The sequence below is a fragment of the Panthera leo genome, chromosome A2 (assembly GCF_018350215.1).
Source record: "Panthera leo isolate Ple1 chromosome A2, P.leo_Ple1_pat1.1, whole genome shotgun sequence".
Lineage (NCBI taxonomy): Eukaryota > Metazoa > Chordata > Mammalia > Carnivora > Felidae > Panthera > Panthera leo.
The window spans coordinates 926810-946183 of NC_056680.1; the positions used below are offsets into that span (position 1 = coordinate 926810).

The 19374-nt window shown below is 63.8% G+C and overlaps 1 protein-coding gene across 1 annotated transcript; it reads right to left on the reverse strand.

The window, feature by feature from the left end:
• Positions 1-1675: 1675 nt before the first annotated feature.
• MEX3D (mex-3 RNA binding family member D) lies at positions 1676-11420 on the reverse strand. Its single transcript, XM_042927687.1, has 5 exons — positions 11363-11420; positions 9998-10173; positions 9383-9854; positions 1864-3240; positions 1676-1765 (listed from the first exon to the last, which is right to left on the reverse strand). Exons 1-5 carry the CDS (start codon positions 11418-11420, stop codon positions 1728-1730), a joined length of 2121 nt encoding a protein of 706 aa, XP_042783621.1. The 3' UTR covers positions 1676-1727.
• Between the last annotated feature and the right edge of the window lie 7954 nt (positions 11421-19374).

Sequence of the window (19374 nt, forward strand, 5' to 3'; positions counted from 1 at the left end):
TTCAGCCGCGATCCTCACCAGAGCCGAGAGCGTGGGGAACCCGTTTCACACGTGGGGGAAACTCCAGGCAGAGTGAACCGGAGCCCCAGGTGTGTGTGGCTGTTCGAGACCCACCCCGGGCCCTGCAGCCCCAGGCGCCGCTGGTCAGCTGGAGGGGCTGACGCGGCCACCACTCCCTGGGGACCTGCCCACGGGGTTCCCCATCCATCTGCCCCTCCTGTTGCCCCACCTGTCTTCCGGAGCCCCCCGCCTCCTCCTGGAAGCCCTCCAGGTGGCTCCACCACGCCTTCCTAGCTTTCCTAGCAGGCTCTGTTCTGCAGGCCCCTCCTCACCGCCCACTGAAGCCAGCAGCCCGTGGGCCCCTGGCTCCCAAGCTTGTCTCCAGAGCAGTCCTGGGCCCTCCCTGTCACCGCGTCCCATGCCTCCTACCCCACCCTCCACTCCACTCCCGAGCATTCTTCCTCTCCTTGGGAACTCTGGTGGCACCCGCTGACTGCAGATGGTCCGACCCATGGTCCCACAGTCCCGACTCCGGGCCAAAGTCAGTCATCTAGTGGCCCCCTTGCTCCCCACTAGACCTGGAGGGTGAGGGATGGCATGTGCGGCTACAACTCAGACATCCTTTGGGGCTGGGAGGTGTTAGAACCCATGCTGCGAGTGGGGCTCCCAACCTGTCTCTCCTTCTGCAAAATGGGCCGGGAGACCCCCCGCACCCCCACCCGCCCCGAGCCTGGCACCCCTCCCTCCACAGCAGCCAAAGCTGGTCCCATGGTCAGCTGCCCCCTGGAACGTGGGGGCCCTGAACCTCAGGAAACGGGACCTGGCTGGACCACCTTCTCCGCAGACCCAATGCTCCCGTCTGGAAGCAGACACGGGGCCCGGCTTCTGGAAGAGCGTGGCTTGGACATGGGGTATCCTGAGTCCAGATGCCTTTATCTGGAAGATTAGGGGGTGAAGGGGCCAGATCTGAGCACCCCGTCCCCCAACCCTCCCCCCCACGCCCACCTGCCCCACACCACGCCAAGGGCTCACAGGTAGCAAAAGGGCTTTATTAAGAAGGCTTTAAAGTCAAAAAATAAAACTCTTGATACAATTTTCTGAACCCTTAAGTCAGCTCAGCAAATATATAATCAGTAATTTAGCTGTGTAAGATGAAAGGTCCGTTACTTTATTTAAAATAAAATATATTTTAGTTCTTAAAATTTATTCCATAAAGTACATATTTCCCTATAAATTCCCTACATATACACAAGAGGTAAAAAGTAAAAGTTTTAAAAAAAACACAATTTAAAAAAATGTAAAAACTGACAACAGAAACCACAGCAGAAGGGTATTAATAATTAAAAACACAAAGTTAGAAATTTCTGGTTGGGACCCTCCCCACCCCCCCCCACCCTTCCAGCCTGTCCCCCCGCTGACGTACAAAAGGATAACTGGTGAGCCCCCCCACAGGGAGTAAAAACGTCGCATTCTCCTCCTAGGGGCCTCTGCGGAGGCTGAGGCCGCCTCCCAGGCCAGCAGGTCCCGTCTGAAATCCGCCAAGTCCCAAAGGACAACCGGAAGTTGTAAAAATCGGATGTGTGTGTGTGTGTGTATATATATATATATATTTTTTTTAATCTTCGTAAAAAGATCACCCTGGGGGCCGGGGAGTCTTAAATAGAAAGTGCAGGCAGACCTTTTCTCTCTGGTTTATTTTAACCTGTCGACTCAATACTGTTTATTGGTTAAGAACTGTGGTGCCGTCGGGCGGCCGTCTCCACGCCTGGGACCGAGTTAAAGCTCGTCTGTGAACGCTGGCCGCGCCGCCCCCCGCGCGCCCGCCGCCCCCCACCCCTGCCCCGGGCCGCTAGGAAAAGATATGAATGGCCTGGGTGGCGGGCGTGCGGCAGGCGGGGCACTCGGGCTCGCTCTTGCCGCAGATGCGGACGGCGCAGTCCATGCAGAAGAGGTTGTGACCGCAGGGCACCAGCGCGGCCATCACCTCGCCCTCGGCGCACACCACGCACTCGCGCGCCAGGGCCGGGGCGGCGGCGGCCGGGGGCTTGCGGCCGCCCTCGGAGGGGCTGGAGTCCAGGGGGGGACACGCCGCGGCCGCGGCGCCGCCGGGCAACGAGGCGGCGGCGGGGAAGGCCGGCAGCGAGCCCGGCGCCGGCCGCCAGCCCAGGGCGCCCACCGGGTCCGCGGCGCCGCCGCGGCGGGCCAGCGGGAGCTCCAGGCCCAGGGCCGCGGGCTCGGGCAGCGTGGGCGAGTGGCGCGGCGAGCCGGTCCCGCTGCTGCGCCGGGCGCCCGGCGCGGGGGGCGCGGGGGCCCCGTTGACGGCCGAGCAGCCGCTGAAGTTGGGCAGCGGCGCGGCCCGCTCGAAGGGGGCCCAGATGGTGGCCGCGGCGGGCACGGTCAGGTCCAGCGCCAGGAAGTCGAAGCCGAAGTCACAGTCCTCGGGGGCGGGCGGCCCCGAGGGGGCCCCCGGGCCGTCGCCGCCGAAGGAGAAGCCCCCGTTGCCCGAGCCGCCGGCGCCGCCGCCGCCTCCGCCGCCACCGCCGCCAGCGCCGCCGGCGCCGCCGTAGGGGCTGGCGGGGCCCGCCTCGGGCACTGGCGGCCCCCCGCGGCCCCCCGCATAGAAGGCCTCGGGGCCCCCCGGCGCGCCCAGGGCCGCGTCGCCGCGGAGACCAGCCGTGGGCGCCGGGGGCCGCCGCCCCGGGTTGGGGGCCTTGGCCCAGAGGCCGGCGGCCGTCCCGAGCAGGTCCAGACACACGTCGGTGCCGTTGGCGTGGAAGTCGCTGTCGGGGCCCGCGTCCGTGAAGGCGCCCGTGCGCAGCGTGATGTGCGCCTCGATCTCCTCGCGCGCCCGGTCCACGTTCTCGGGCATGCCCGTCACGGCGAACACGGGCTCCTTGTCCCGCCCCGGCGTCACGATGTAGGTGTGCGTCCGCTGCTGGATGCGCTTGATGGTGGCGCCCTTGGGCCCCACCACCAGCCCCACCACGCGGTAGGGCACGCGCACCTGGATGGTGGTCTGTCCCGGCAGGTGCGGCGGGCCCTGCGCGGCGCCCGGCAGCCCGCCCGCCTTGCTGCGCGTGGCGCGGATCACGGAGAAGTGCTCGGCGGCCGACAGGATCTCGCGTTTGGCCATCTCCACATCCTCCTTGCGGCCGGTCACGATGAAGACGGGCTCCTCCCCGCGCACCGGCGTCTTGATGTAGGTGTTTGTCTTGGCCCGCAGAGCCTTGATCTTGCACCCTGGGGGTGGCGGTGGGGAGAGACAGTTAAGGATGGGGGCCCCTCCCCAGGGCAGCCCTTGGAGGAGCAGCTGTGGGGCCGGCCGGCGCGGTGGGGGCTGGGAGCCCCCACCCCGCTGCCCTCTCCACCCTGGCCTTTATCCTCAGACACGCATCTCGGTTTCCCCTCTGGTCCCAGGCTGGAAGGTGGTGGCGGCTTTGGCTAGAAGGCAAGGAGGACCCCACTGCGGGTTGAATGGTGCCCCCCGAAAGTCACGTCTACCCGGTCCGTGTGAACAGGACTGTATTTGGAAAGGTCTCTGCAGGCGTAGTTAACAGGAGGTCGCACGGGAATGGGGTTAGCCCTGAACCCAGTGACAGGTGTCCTTATAAGAGGGACACAAAGACAGCGATTGGGACGAGGCAGCCACAGGCCCTGGGAGCAGGGGACCGGCGGCCACCACCAGAAGCTAGGTGAGCAAGTTCGGGAGACGATCCCCCTCCTCCTGGAGGGAGCGTGGCCCAGCCAACACCTTGCATTCGTATGCCCGCGTTCCGTGGGGGATTCGTTTCTATTGTTTCAAGCCACCCAGTCTGTTCTGTCAGTCCCGGGACGCTCATGCAGACCCCCGACACGGAGTCCCCATCAACGCCTGGGATTTTCTCCTGGCCAGCTGACCCCCCCCCCCAAGCCAGCCCACAGGGAGCCCAGGTCTCACTCAGTCTCTTGCACCCTCACTCCACCCGAAGGTCCTGTGGTCCCAGCCCCCGAGGGGATGATGCTCACGGACACAGCACTGCGCTGTCGCAGGCCGGGCGGGGTCCTGACACCGTGGGGGGCACCGGAGTATCGGCGTGCAGCGTGGGCTGAGAGGCCCGGGCTGTGACGGGGTGCCTGTCCAGGCGTCTGACACCCCCACCTCCTCTCTGGGGGGCCTTCTGAGACATCCTGAGTCTGGGTGACCCTCCCCCCCCCCCCGGCTCTGGGCGGCAAGAGGGACACGGGGATACTGTTTCAATACAGAGGGCGCCCCGGTGAGGGATAACACTGTTGCCGACTTCTCAGGTAGAAGCTTACAAAGCTGGGGGACCAGCGCACCTGCCCTGGAAGGAATCCAAGACGCACCAGACCGGGCGGGGGGGGGGGGGAACTGCTCGGCGCGAGGGAACCCTGGGAGGTGGCAGGGTTGTCCCAGGGGCAGCCCCACCCTGAGCCCAAGGACAGCAGGCCCGTCCAGAGCTTTGAGCAAAAGCACAGCCAAGTGAATGGGGTTGGAACCCTCCCGGGGAGGGTGGAGGGTGGGGCGTGGCCCATCCCCTGGGTCCCGAGCCCCCACCCCCGTGTCCTCCCTCAGTGGCTCACCGCCTCACTGGCATCCCTCCAAAACCCACCCTGACCCGGACCCGTCTCCACTTCTGTCCAGATGGTCCCCTCCCCACGTGGTGGCTGGTGGGTAAGCTTTCAAACCACACGTGTCAGTCCGGACCCTCTCCGGGAGCTCCGCCCACCCTGGCCTCCCTGCCCCCACACGGCCTTTACCCTCCTTAACAGCGTCCTCAGTGCTGCCTGCCTGCACCCCCTTCTCTGCATCCAGTCACCGCCCAGCACCCCTTCCTCCAGGAAGCCCATACTGACTGCACCAGGGTCCCAGCACGCACTTCTCAGCCTACTTCCTGAGCTCCCCCTGCTGGTGTCCTGTGAGGATCAGCGCACGGGGGTCACAGGGGCCGCTCAAAGGACCGTCCCGTGTCTGTTTCCTCACGGGTAAGAGAAGGGCACAAACTGACCCGGCCTCATGGGTCTGGGGCCACAAGGGCCGCGGACTGGCAGGTGCCCCCAGGCAGGTGCCCAGCCGTCACCTGCGTGTGCACGGCCAGCAGGCCCGTGCAGAGGACAGGGAACAAGGCCGGGAGAAGGGGTGGGGGGTCACCGGAGCCAGGGTGGGAGAGGAAACCGGGGTGGGGGGGCGCCCCCTGCGCAGGGAAGCAGCCTGGTTCCCCTCACACAGAACTGGCACCCATCCTGCCCCCCCCCCCCCCAAAAGGTGGCCCTGGACGGAGCCTCCAGCGGCCAAGAGGAGACGCATTTCCGCGGTGACACCATTGGAGCCAAGCCCCACCCTCGCCGAGACCCCAAGAAATGACAGAGTTTGAGGGGGAGGTGGGGCCGCCAGGTCTGGGAAACCGAGGCCCCGAGCGTGAACCAGCTACCTTCCCGCCCTGGTGGGTACAAGCCAGTGAGGCCAGAGTGGGTGATGGCAGGGACCAAGCCTCCCGCTTGGGGGGAACCCTGGGGGCCACCACTTACGGCTGGTCCCGGGCTGAAATGCAGACTCCCGGGCCCTGCCACCAGGAAGCCACCTCGGGCAGGTGCGCCCGGGGAAAGGGGGTGACCGCCCTGAGGCTGTCTCTGCCCCGCCCCAGCACCTCCCACCTCGCTGCAGTTGGGCCCCCGCCCTCGTATGGGGTTGCCGAGGGTCCCCGTGCAGAGCCAGGTCCCAACCCTCATGTGACCTCATTCTGGGGTCCTGGCCACCCGTGTGCTGCCCCAGGGACCCCACACAGAGACCACAGACAGGCTGGCCCCTGCAAGGACCCCCCGAACCAGGGGAGGACTCCCAGGGTGCCCGGCAGAGGGAACCGTGGGGGCAGAGTTCGGAAGCAGGACAGGGCTGGGACACATCCTCACAATGACCAGTGCGGTGCTGTCCCCAAGGCAGGGCCCAAATGGGCTGCAGTCCTGTGGGGGGAGGCCGCGTCACCGTGGGGCGGTCCATTTGGTGGGCGGGGGGAGCTGGCCCGTGCGGGCGACGCGGGCACGGCAGGCCAGGTCTACGCTCACCGACACCAGGAACCCCCAACCCAGAGCCAGGGGACCCCCTTCTTTCTGCGCCCCACAGCGGACACACAGAAACAGGGGGGCCTGGGCCCCAGCACAGCCCCGCAGCGCCCCCAACTGCCAGTAAGAGCGCCGAGGCCCGCAGCGCTGGGGCCGGGCTCGGGGAGGGGGGGGGGGGGGGGGGTCGGCGCGGGAGAGCAGTGGGCAAAGCAGGCTTCCCCCCACTGAGGGAGGCCAGCCCGAGAGTGCGGACCCCAGCCTGACGGCAGCAGAGACAGAGGGACCCGGTGTGGCTGAGCACCAGCTCGTCTCTGGTATCACTCACTCCTTCCTGACCCAAACCTCCAGGCAGCTGCCCACGACTTTGACCCAGCCCAGCCCAGCCCAGCCCCACAGGGACACGCCCAGCAAGGGTGCAAGCTAGCCGGAGGCTCTGAGGAGGACCGGGCCCAAGGTCATACCTGGGGCAAGTGGGCACCAGCCCCCCAGGTGACCTTTGCTGACAGGCTGGAGGGAGACCACCCTGACTCTTTGTGGAGTCGCGCTTTTCCTGCCTGTAAAATGGGGTCGTGTCCCCCCCAACCCCGGAGCCGTGGAAGGTAAAGTCCTCTCCTGGGCCCCACCTCTGTTCCCTGCGGCGCAGACCGAGCCCAAGGGACTAAGGTTCAAATCCCAGCCCTGCCGACCCGGCCTTGGCCCGTGTCTGTCCCCCGTGACCCGCAGCTACAGGGAACCTTCTCTGGGGGATCTCTTGAGGCTCGGCGGGGCGGGGCAGGCCGAGGCCCCCAGGCAGGCACCTTGTAGGCGCTGCAACCCGAGGGAGGAGAGCGAACTCTCGGCGTCTGGGGTCGCTTACCCTGTCCCCGGAGGGTGCGGGAACCCACTCTAAGATTGAAAACACAGCTCAGGTGAGGGCCGGGGGAAGGGTCGACCCCAGGTCTGTGCGATGCTGGCCTGGCCACTAGGGGATGGAGTGAGTGGTCCCGGGCCCGGGTCTTGAGGAGTTCAGGGCCTGCGCTGGTGAGGGCCTGAACAGTAGGAAGGGGCAGGCTTCGTGTCCGGGAACCCACAAGGTGGGGGGCAGATGGGGGAGCGGAGTGGGGGGGGGGGGCAGGACTGGGGCACAGTCTTCCAGGCTGTGCTTGGCAGCTGGGCCGGAGAAGACGGCAGCCACAACTGGTCCTAGAGCCGAGAGATTCAAGGTGCCAGCCAGTCCCGAGGTCACGCTTCCCTACCGGATACCCCGCGTCCCGCTTACGGGACGTACCACACGCCAGCCTGGGGCCACGCTTACAGCCCTCCGGCTTGAGGGGCGCCAGGCGGGCTCTGTCGGTTTAGTGGTTTAGCGTCCGACTCTTGATTTCCGCTCGGGTTATGATGTCACGGCTCGTGAGTGTAAGGCCGGCACGGAGCTCTGTGCTGACAGGGCAGAGCCTGCTTGGGGTTCTCTCTCCCTCTCGACCCCTGCCCTGCTCAGGTTGGCCCGCGCGCGCTCTTTCTCTCTCCCTCTCTCAAGATAAACACATAAACTTAAGCACCAAAAGCGCTCTCTAGCTTGGGAACCCTCACAAATCCCCCGAGGGAGGTGCTGTCCCCCGACCCCAGAGAAGAGATCCCACCCGCCTCGGGTCACGGGGCCGGCCCAGTCTGCACCCCGACAGCCTGCCTTCCTGTCTGCCACCAGCAAGACCCCAAACGGACACCCAATAAACGGGTGCCAAAACACCACCCAGGAGGTCGGGCGGCAGCTTGGTCCTCTACGACCAAAGGCATAGGTCGGGGCGCTCTCTGCTTGACTCCCAAGAACACTGGTGTGGGCTCGGCCTGTCCGGAAGGACCCCCCGGGTGCCAGGACACGCGCGTTCACGGGGAACATGCCCTCGTGCTCTGGGGTCGTGTCCCCCCAACCAGCCAGCAGATCAGCCTACTGATTTTGGACAACAGCCCCCGGGGCTGGGTTTCCACGTCTGCCCCACCCCCCAGCCCCCAGCACAGGGCAAGGTCTGGTTATACCTCCCAGGACAGGTGTGGGGGACCGGGGCTGGGAAGGGACTGCAATAGGGTGGCGGCGGGAAGCGTCAGGCTGGAGTCCTGCTGTGCTGGCTCCGAGACCCGCCTGTCCCCTCCCCTACCCCCAACTCCTGGGCCCTCACCCAGGCACGACATCTGCACGGAAAGCAGGACTAACTGGGCAAACCACCCTCCCACCCGGAACTCCCAGAGGGCAGCGTGTCGGGGGCGCCCCTGTGGTCCCTCTGCCCCTGGTGGCAAGGTGACAAGTCACCGTGCGATTCAAGCCCCCCCCACCCCGGCTCCTGTTACTGAGCCGGTGCTCCAAGGCCAGCCTGTCCTGCAGCACCATCTCAAACCCCGCCCAGACCCCACCCCACGTTCTAGAACCTGGCCTCCAAGCCGGGAGCGGGGCACAGAGAGGTGCAGGCAGGAGAGAGCTGGGGCTGGGGGCTGCCGGCTGAAAGGGTGGGTGGGCGTGTGTCCAGAGGAGCACTGCCCACCATCCTCCCGCCCGCCCGCAGCTCCAGGGCCAATGAGCGGCCGCCGGCCTGATGTCACCCTGCAAATCTCAGACTGGCTCTCTAACAAAGAGAACAATGGGGCGGCCACAGGGACTCTCTGACAATGCTGTTACCAGGACCCCCACACCCCGGGGTCTGCTGCCACGGCCTGCCAGGGGAGGGCTACGAGGCTGGACCCCAGGAGGGCTTTTACAGCTGGTCCTTAAGCATGTCCCCAAATCCCCGACTTGGGGCTGACAGTGGGGTGGGGATCCTCATCCTGTCCTCCGGCCCCACACCCCCAGCAGGGCCCCCAGGCTGGCAAGTGGAGATGTATACCCTCTTTGTACGCCCAACTTCTGTCTCGACCCTGCCTGAGCACCACCCCCCCCCCGCCCCGCCCCCAAGCCCCCCTCAAGCCCCAGCGAGCCCCGCCCCATGCCTGCTTTGGGTGTGGAGCGCCCACCGCCCAGCCCAGCCTCCTGGTCCTCGGATGCCACCGCTGGCGACCCAGGACCTGGGCAGAGGTGCTGCACTGAGGACCTTGACCCGGCTGGGGGCGTCCAGACAAAGGCAGCGGCGGCCGGAGCGCAGAGAGGAGGAGCGCGGGCTGCGCCCAACTTTCTCTCGCGGCCCACGGCAGGACAAAGGCGCACAGGCGGCCACTGAGGCCCGGAGCCCACACGCGGGGCGTGGCCAGGGTCTGGCGTCCGGCCGCGGGCAGGGCTGGGCTGGGGCGGCCCCCTCCCCAGGGCGAGCGGCGCGGGGACCCCGGGAAGCAGGGCGCGGCGCCCCAGACGGCGGCCACTCACCCTGGCGACCCACGATCTCGGCGACGTGCTCGGAACTGGGCACGGGCACGCACTCGGTCATGTTCACGCTCTTCTTGCGGCTGCCGATCACGTTCATCTGCTCGGCCAGCAGCGTCGAGGGGCCGAGGGCCGCGGGGTGCGGCGCGAAGCCAGCGAACACGTCGGGCGGCGACGGCCGGGGCGGCGGCGGGCTCACGTCGGGCTCCAGCAGCGGCAGCGAGCCCGGCGCCACCGCCTCGGCCACCGCGGGTGCGCCCGCCTCGGGCCCGTCGGGGGGCGCGGGCTCGGCCGCCGCCCCGCCGTCCGCGCCGCCCGCCGCCGCCGCCCCGCCGTCCCCGCCGCCCGCGGCCGCCCCCTCGTCGTCCGGGCCGCCCGCGCCCCCCAGCCCCAGCCCCGAGAGCTGGTCCAGCGCCAGGCGCAGCGCGGCGGCGGCAGCAGCAGCCGCGTCGTCGGGCGCGGCCTCCTCGGCGCCCTCGGGCAGGGGCGGCGGCGGCGGGGGCGGCGGGGGCGGCGGGGGCGGGGGGGGCGGGCGCGGGCTGGGGTCGCCGCCGCCGCCGTCGGGCTGGCCGGTGGAGCCGGGCATGGCGGCGCTAGCGCTCGGGCCCGCGCCCCTGCCTCTCGGCCGCCGGCCGCCCGCGCCGCCGCCGCCGCCGCCCGCGCCGCCGCCGCGCTCCGCCTCTGAGAGCTGGGCCGCCGGCCCCCGGCATCCAGCGGCGGGGCGGGCGCGGCGGGCGGGGCGGCGGCGCGGGGCTGCTCGGGCCGCGGGCGGCGGGGCGGCGCGACTCTGCTTGCTGCTCGGCGGCGGGGGCTCGGCGGCGGCGGCGGCGGCGCGGGCGGCGGCGGCGGCGGCGGCGGCGCGGACGCTGCTTCCCTCCCGCCCGCCGCCCTCCTCCGGCCGCCGCCGCCCCGCCCCGTGACGCGCGCGCGGCCAACAATGGGGCGCCGGCAAGGCGCACGCGCGCGCCGGGCGGGGCGCGGTCACGTGGCGGGCGCGGGCGCGGGCGCAGGTAGGTGCCCGCGGGCCGCGGCCCCCTGCGCGCGCGGCTCCTCTCGCTGCCCAGGCCTCGCACGCGCCCGCTGCCCCCCTCCCCGCGCACGCACCCGCCCTTCCCCCAATTCCCCTCCCGACCTCCGGGGGTGCCCCAGCGGGGGGGTGCTGCCAGAGCCCGCGCCTCCGCCACGTGGGTGGCGGTGTTTCCCGACTGGGGGCGCCCTGGCCCGCGGGCTCCCGAGAGCAGCCCGGTGCGCCCACCCCCAAAGCCATCGTGCGCCCGCGGCCCTTCCTGTAGCGGCCCCTCGGGTGCGGGAAGGAGCCCTCCGGCGTCTCCCCGTGCGGTTTTCTCACGCTAAATGAGCTGGGGGCAGCCTCCGAGCGGACCCGGCCTGGGCTCCTGCCTGGCTGTGGAACCTCCTCTGGCGGAGGACACAGGTTCCCGAGGTGGGAGAGGGAGCGGCTGGCCCCTTTTGCCTGCCCCCGGCTCTCCCCCCTGACCGGGGTACCCCCCACCCTACCCCATGCAGGGCCTGAGCCACAGCCTCCTCCACCCCCTGTCAATTCTCCCCACACCTCAGACTTCCCTGACAGGCGCCCCTGACACTGCTGCCTGGGTGCCCACGCCTGGAACCTTCCCCACCCTAAAATGTCTTTTTTTCCTGACCCCCAGGTTCACATCCAGCCTAAGTGTCTCTCTCAGGGTCCCAGACTTCTCTTTTGTGCACTTGAACACTCATGAGTATTTAATCACTTGTGATAACTTATGTCCAGTGCCCTCCCCATGGGACCAAGTCCCCCTAGCAGTGGGGGGTGGGGGGGGGGGCCTGGAGGGACCTGCAGATGAGCAGATTGGCACTCCCGCTCACCCTCCTGGTCTCCCAGCCACAGGCCTTGTCCCTATCACTCCCACAAAAGTGTCCACTGGCTATAGCCACCCACCCACATGACCTGTGCTGGCCCACTGGGCCAGCCTCAGGTCCCCCTACCCCTCCGTCGCCAGCACTCATCATCAATGCCTTTTCTCGGGGCCAGGCCTTGGCACATGCTGATCCCCCTTCCTGGGGCCCCAGCCAGGTGGAAGGAGGTGGCCTGTCCTTTTGGCCTGCTGGAGGGGTGGGGAGAAGTCAGACATGTTTCAGCTGGGGGCAGGGACAATAATAGTGGGCGAAAGGAGACTCATTTCGTAGCGACAGGTGGAGAACAGGCCACAGCGTGGCCTGCTCCGGGGCGCACTTCTGGAGGTTATGCACCAACACACACGTTCCTTAACGCACCTCCCGGCCCCATCAGTCCCTGCAGAGAGGGCTTCAGACAAGCTGGGTGCAGGGTGGCTCACGTCCTGGGCTAGGCACTTGTGTGCCCAAGATGGCCGTCTCTTCCCTGCCTCTCTGCTTTCCAGTTTCTGCTCCTAGGCCCCATTCACATGTCCTGTCCTTCCCTCCGGGGACTTGGGAAGGGAGGCAGCATCTAATGATGGGGGAGAAACAGCTACAGAGTGGCCTGGGGGAAACCGCCCCCAGCTCCTGGCTGCCACCCGGAGACACCAGTGTACCTGGGGTAGGGGGTGTGTGCTGGCTCTGCTCACACAGGCAGGCATCCAGCCAACGGGAAGGTGACGAGGACAGAGAACAAGAGAGGGCTTGGGAGTTAGCACAGTAGCTGGCATTAAAACTTCAGCAGGAAGTTAGTTGGAAGACTCAAGTTGGAGAAATCTAGAAATTCAGGCAAAAAGAATTGGGAACTGGAGCGGAGGGGGAGAACAGGAATAAGCCAGGGATTCCAGAGAGAGCAGAGGGGAAGTGGAGGGAGCTGTCCAAGAAATAATGGAAGGGGACAGTGGGGCCAGAGTCTCTGGATAGCCGGGACCCCGCAGCTTGTCCTCGGAAGACTTGTCAAGGGCCCTGGGACTCCTAAATGCTTCCAGGCCATATTATAAATAGCCCGGAAAAAGAAGGCCTAGGTTCCTGGGGAAAGTGGTGGCAAAGCCGAAGGTTTGGGAGGAAGAATCAAGAGGTTTCATGCCAGCCGAGTCCGCACAGATCAGCTTAGCAAGATGCACTCCAGCAGAACGAGGGAGGAAGTTAATGAAGTCACAGGCGCTACCACGGGAAGGGAAGCGAGCAGGAGAGAAAGCCACGGAGGCGCTCCGGGAAGCGGGACTGGGGGATCACCGAGCCACTGGGCTGTGGGGAGGCGGCCACTGGGAGCAAAGACAGCTGCCAATTTGAAAAGGAGGACCTTCCGGCAAACGCGTTCGGAGTCAGAAGAACGGAGGGAGCGGGGGCTCTAGAGTCTTCGAATCAGCATACCATCAGGATGCGTAAACGCTGCCCTGTCTGGTGTTGGCATGGGTGCTCAGCCACGGCCCCGTGGTGATGCACTTTAGAAGTCCTTCTAGAACTGTAAGCCGCTGACCTCCGGGCAGCGTGCACGCTGCAGCATTTGGGAGGCAGAAGGCGGTGTCCGCAGTGTGGCTTGAGACACAGCAGGAATAGGACAGAGGGAGGGAGGGGCAGACGTGGATGGTGCCATGGGTGAAAGGTTGCTGGTAAACCCTGGGACAGCTTTCTGCCCTGTGCTGCTGACATCCAGGGCGGGGCCTTCTCTGGGGGTGCTGTCCCGGGCACTGTGGTATGTCCAGCCGCAGCCCTGGCCTCTGCTACTTGATTCCAGGAGCCACCGCCCCCCCCTCCCCCGGTTAGTTTCCTTTGGTCTCACTTAGCAAATTACCGCAAACTAGGTGGCTTCAAACACCAGTTTATTCTCTCCCAGTCCCGGGGCCTAGGAATCCCAGGTCAAGGTATGGCGGGACTGTGGCTGGCGGGCCTCAGCGTGCCGTGGCCGTGGCCGCCTCACCGCAGTCGGCCTCCGTACTCCCGTGGCTTCTCCTTGTGCCTCTGTGTCCACGTCTCTCATGAGGACAGTCAGCGGCCATTGGATTCGGGGCCACCCGCTCCAGTGTGACCGCATCTTGATTCATTACATCTACTTCCAAGCAGGATCCCGTTCACAGGTTCAGGGATCGCAGCATGGACGAATCCTTTGGGGGCACACAGTGCACCCCACAGAACCCCCCCCCCCCAGGCAGGACGACCGAGAATGTCTGCAGACAGGTCCCCTGGGTGCACGGTCACCCCGCGTGAGAAGCGCTCACCCTTCCGTGCCGACCCGTGTGCGGTCGCTGTAGGCGGTGGGCTCGTGAGGGTCATTGCAGAATTCCCTGGACTCTGTGCTGAGCTGAGCTGAAGTGCCTCCAGTGGGGTGTTGGAATGGAACCATGCGGCAGCGGAGGGGGCGGTTCTGGGGGGCGGCAGGGGCCCCGAGCATCCTTCCTGAGGCTGGTGCCGGCACGTGGGTTTCATTTGTCTATTTGGTGTATTTCAAAACTTTCCATAATAAAAAAAAATATTTTTAAAAGTGGATTTATTTATTTATTTATTTATTTATTTATTTATTTATTTAGAGAGAGCCGGTGGCGGGGTGGGGGGGGGTGCGCAGGGAGGGGCAGAGAGAGAGGGAGAGAGGTAATCCCAAACAGGCTCTGTGCTGTCAGCACAGAGCCTGATGCGGGGCTTGAACACACAAACCATGAGACCATGACCCAAGCTGAAGTCCCTTTACCGACTGAGTCACCCAGGTGCCCCCCAAATATATATATACGTATATATATTGTTTTAAGTTTACTTTTTTTTAAAGTTTATTTTGAGAGAGAGAGAGAGCATGAGCAGGGGAGAGGCAGAGAGAGAGAGAGAGAGAGGGAATCCTAAGCAGGTTCTGCACTGTCAGTGCAGAGCCCCAGGCGGGGCTCGAACTCACCAACTGTGAGATCATGACCTGAGCCGAAACCAAGAGTTGGATACTTAACCAACTAAGCCCCTATTTTTAAGTTTAGAAACTATCCTTTGAGGGGCGCCTGGGTGGCTCAGTCGGTTTAAGCATCCGACTTCGGCTCAGGTTATGATCTCTCAGTTCGTGAGTTCGAGCCCCGCGTCAGACTCTGTGCCGACAGCTCGGAGCCTGGAGCTTGCTTCCGATTCTGTGTCTCCCTCTCTCTCTGTCCCTTCCCCATTCACGCTCTGTCTCTCTCTCTCTCTCAAAAATAAATAAACATTAAAAAAATTTTAAAAAGAAAAAAGAAACTGTCCTTTGAGAGATTCCTTTGGAGAGTCTGGAAATGAAAACAGCATCCAAATCCCCCACGGTGGGTTGGGGCCCACACCCGCTGCGCCCCGGACGGACCCCGAACACACGACGCTCAGGGAGGAACCAGACACGAGAGGCCACACGGGGTGTGAGTCCACGTGTGTGAAACGTCCAGAATAGGCTCATCCACGGACAGGAGGGGGCTCGTGAGGGCCGGGGACTGGGGGGTGACTGCTGATGGGGACGGGGCCGAGACGGGGTGGGAGTTTGGGGGACCGAGAAGGATAAAACGCAGCATGGAGGAAAATGCCAAAAGAAATCGGCATAACCATTGGAAGAGGTTCTCCTCTGGGGAGCACAGGACCGGGCACGGCTACTTTCCATCAAGAGGATTTTAGGGACATTGACCTCTGCATTTTTAACTATATGCTTTTTTTTTTTTTTTTTTTTTTTTTTTTTTTTTTTAACAGTTCTTAAAACGTGCTTGGGAAATGCTGTGATAGAGACCCTATTACACCGGCTCCCGGGACCCTTCACTGGGCTTGAGTGGCTTGGCGGGGGAGCCCGGGTGTGTGCTCCTCCCGCTGTGCTCCCCTTCCAGGGCTGCCCTCCTCCGTGGGCACATTTTGAAAGAAGAAACAGTCAAGGAAAAAAAAGAACATTGCCAAAGAATATAAAACCACAAAACTGGCCTTCCCTGGAGTTTGTATTTTCAGCCTTCTCCCTTATCACGATAATGTGTGCTCACGGCCGGCGATTTGGGACTTAAGGTAACGTTTGTGGATCAAGTGTTGTTTGAGACGGAATTTACGTGCCACGAAACACGCTTTTTTTTTTTTTTTAAGTTTTTATTTTCGTTCCAGGCAGTTAACATACAGTGTTATATTAGTTTCAGAAAACACACCCGTTTCTACCGCCAGGTTGATGAACTCCGCCTGCCCAGACCTGCAGCCCAGAGAGTCCCCTCCCGCCCCACTGCCGTCCAGCCCCCGTGGACCAGTCTCTTCCCGAGCGCCACGTCAATAACGGGCTTGCTTTGTGCTGTCTCCTGTAGCAAGTTTCTTGCCCTGAGCCGAAGTTCATTTTTTGTCTTTTTTGTTTGTTTTTCAAGATTCCTGGCCCAGCAGCTTCGTGTCCCCTGCAGGCCTCCGGCTCTCCCCTCCCCGATGGCCGTGTAGGCGCCCGCGTCTCCCTGCAAACTGGCTGGGATCTCATCTCTCTGCACACACTTCAGGTTCCTGAGACCCTGAAATCTTTTTATTGTTAAAACTGAGATAATTCATGTGCATCAAAGTTTGTCCTTCTATTTATTAAAACATATATTTTTGAATGTTTATTTATTTATTTATTTATCTTTGAGAGAGAGAGAAACAGGCTGCGAGCAGGAGAGAGAGAGGGAGACACGGAATCCACAGGAGGTTCCAGGCTCCGGGCTGTCAGCACAGAGCCTGACGTGGGACTCGACCCCGCGAACCTCCAGACCATGACCTGAGCCGAAGTCGGACGTTCAACCGACTGAGCCACCCAGGCGCCCCGAAGTTTGCCCTTTTAAAGTAGACAGTTCAGTGGCTTTTAGGAAGATCAAGGACTTGTGCAATTATCACCACTGTCAACTTCAGAACATTATCATTACCCAAATAAGACACCCTGTCCCCACTAGCAGCACCCCAAGCCCCTGGCACCCCTGAATCCACTTTCTGTCTCTATGGATTGCCCTCTCCTGACCTTTCACTTAAGCGAGTCCCGCTCTGGCCGTGTTAAGGGCTCTCCGGGCAAACGGAAGCAGTGGGGCCCACGGAGAGATCTCTAAGGGGAGACAAGGGGACTGGCTCACGTGGTTATGGAGGCCAAGAGGCCCACGCCCGCCATCCACAAGCGGGAGCCCTGGGAGGGTCGTGACCCGGCCGGAGTCTGGGGGCCTGGTGCCCGCGTGCGCTGCGCAAGACGGCCGTCTCAGCTCAGGAGGAGAAGGCGACACCGTTTTGTTCCATTTGGGCCCCTGGTGGACTGAGCGAGGCCCACGTTGATGAGCGAGATCCCTCTACGCTGCCTGCCGGATCGAATTCTCATCCCTTCCAGACACGTGCGTGGACGCACCCAGAACTAATGTGTCCCAGCTACCTGGGCATCCCTTGGCCTCGGCAAGTTGACGCAAAATTAACATCACGTTTGGGAAAAAAAAAACCCCACGGTGGCCTCTTGTGGCTGGTTCCCTCCCTGAGCGTCGTGTTCAGGGTTGTCCGCGGGGCAGCCGGCGTGGGCGGCTTGCGGCCGAGGGACGTGTGCGTGCGTGGACGTGTTTTCTGCATCCATTTATTTGTTGATAGACCCTTGGGTTATTTCCATTTTTTGAGTGCCTTGAGTCTCGACCAAGACTTGCCCAGTCTTACTGGGGATGGGGGTCTGGGCAGCCCCCTAGCAAAAGCAAAGAGCCCCTGTTCTAGACTTTTTTTTTTTTTTTTTTAAGTAGGCTTCATGCCCAAGGCGGGGCTCAGATCACGACCCTGAAATCAAGACCTGAGCTGAGATCAAGAGTCAGGCACTTCAGGGGCGCCTGGGGGGCTCAGTCAGTTAAGTGGCCGATTCTTGGTTTCAGCTCAGGTCATGATCTCGTGGTTCGTGAGACTGATCCCCACGTTGGGCTCTGCGGTGACAGTATGGAGCCTGCTTGGGATCCTCTCTCTGCTCCTCTCCCCTGCCCTTGTTCTCTCTCAAATAAATAAATATTAAAAAAAAAAAAAAAAAAAAAAGTCAGACGCCCAAACCAACTGAGCTACCCAGACGCACCTAAGAGTCTGTTATAGAATGTGTGTTAGAAATTTCCAGATGACAGAACGTTCTCCGTCTGCTCTGTCCAGTTCAGTAGCCACCAGCCCCGTGTGTAAGGAAGGGGCTGTTTAATTAGTTGTAGCCAGTTTGAACTGAACTGCCATATGTGGCTGGACTGGACCATTCCAGAAATCTGAGCGAGCTGGTCCCTCTGCCCCAGTCCTGCCACCACTTGACTAATAAAATCCCAACTTGTTTTGTTAGGAGCCACTGCCTGAGGTCACCCGAGGCTCCCTTCCTCCTCAAACTCCGTGGGTCCTGAGCTCGACCAGCTCCAGGCCTTGTGCGGCCACTGCCGGCCTCCCTGAGGGACGCGCACACACAAAGGCCGGGCGGCAGGAGTGAGCTTGGACAGAAAGGTGAGAGGGCCAAGCCACGGGGCCAGGCCACGCCGCGCTGCAGGCTTCCCGAAAAGACCAGGGATCTTACTTCAGGGTAGGGAGGTCAGAGGCAGAGAGACGGATGGATCCGCGCTGCTGGCTGTGACGACGGAGAGGCCACGGGCCAAGGACACGGCGCCTCTGGAAGCCGGCGAAGGGGGGAGATGGGGCTCCCTGGGGCCCCGGCCCTGCCCACGCCTGGGTGTTAGGACTTATGGCTCCAGGACTGTCAGGGAATCAGCGTGTGGCGATGCGTCACAGCGGCCCTGGGGGCTCTCGCGGTTCAGCAAGTTCTATGCCTGCCCCGGACTGGGGACAGCTGGGCACCCAGTGGAGACACGGGGGCGGTTCCGGTCTGCAGGGTGGAGATCCCTGAGCTGATGGCACCCGACAGGTGGCACTGGGAGAGTTTGGAGCCGGACGCATCCTGTGACTTGTGGCCCGGGATCGCCCTCCTCAGTCCTTGCACCACAAGTCTCTCTGGGGACAGGAAAGAATTCAGGAGCGGCCCTCAGGCTTGCAAAGAGCCCCAGCTCAAGGTCAGGATGGGCTCGGGGCTGTGTGGAGGCCCTACTGTGGGGCGGGTAGCATTGCACCCTCGCGCCACTGTCCCAGTCCGCTGTGTGGACGGACACGTCTTCTGTACCCATTCATTTGTGGATGGGCCCTTGGGCAGCACCCTGGACACCGTTCTCACTCCTGAGGTCCCGAGGTCAGTGGCCACTCAGGGACTCTCTGGCCTGGGGTCGGGGAGACGCAAGTTCTCCACCAGGCTGGATGTCTTTCCAGCTGGCGCCCCCTGGCAAGGTGCTACCCTGTGCCGGTTTCCCTTCCGGGAGCTGGGCTCTTCCAGGAGGGCAGGACTGACTGCAGAGCAGAGTGAATGCACGCGGAGACAGCAGGGTGTGGGCGGGAGAGACAGAAGCCCCGTGTTGCAGGAGTGTGGAGCGGAGGGGCTCCGGGCCCAGGCTCCAGCTGCAACACGGGCACGGAAGACCCAGCAGGGGAATCCGGGCAGCTGCCACCCTGCTACCCCAGGCAGGGGCCTTATCATGCAGGGCCCCAGTCCCCAGTCCCCTTGGGAGCCGGCCAGGACGCCCCCTACCTGAGCTCCCGGCACAGACCCCCACGCCTGAGACTTGGGCTTTCTCCGGTCCCGGCAGCAGGGGACCTGGGGCTCTGAGGCAGTCACAGGGACTCCTCTCAGCAGGTGCTCAGCCCTCAGGAAGGCTTCACCAGACTGGCTCTTTCACCAAAAGTGGGAGGAGCTTCTGAGGCCTGGGGGGACTCCGCCCTCCCTGGGAAAGGCCACAGGGGTCCTCGGATTCCCCAGCCCCCCCCCCCCCCCCCCCCCCCCCCCCCCCCCCCCCCCCCCCCCCCCCCCCCCCCCCCCCCCGGTCTCCAGCCCGTGATAAGGCAACAAACATAAGAGCCAGCGCTGAAGGCCCAGGCGGGGGTCCACCCTCCCTGGACACAAAGGCCCTAGGTATTCAGAATTAAACCAAGGCTGCAAACCACACTCACCGAGATGGCTTTATTCAACGGTTGCCCACCGACAGGGTGCCTCCCGGGCCCCCGCACTCAGGCCCGCACAGGGGCCAGCCCCGGACGTAGCTCCCTCTCAGTGGCCGTGGCCCCCCGGGAAG

Coding starts and splice junctions, on each gene's coding strand:
- MEX3D (XM_042927687.1), bottom strand. CDS start 11,420: ATGTGCCAAGGCCTGGCCCCGAGAAAAGGCATTGATGATGAGTGCTGG. Junction 9,855..9,997: donor GGGCGGCCGGCGGCCGAGAG/GCAGGGGCGCGG, acceptor CCCCTGCCCGAG/GGCGCCGAGGAGGCCGCGCC. Junction 1,766..1,863: donor GCCCGCCACCCAGGCCATTC/ATATCTTTTCCT, acceptor ACTCGGTCCCAG/GCGTGGAGACGGCCGCCCGA.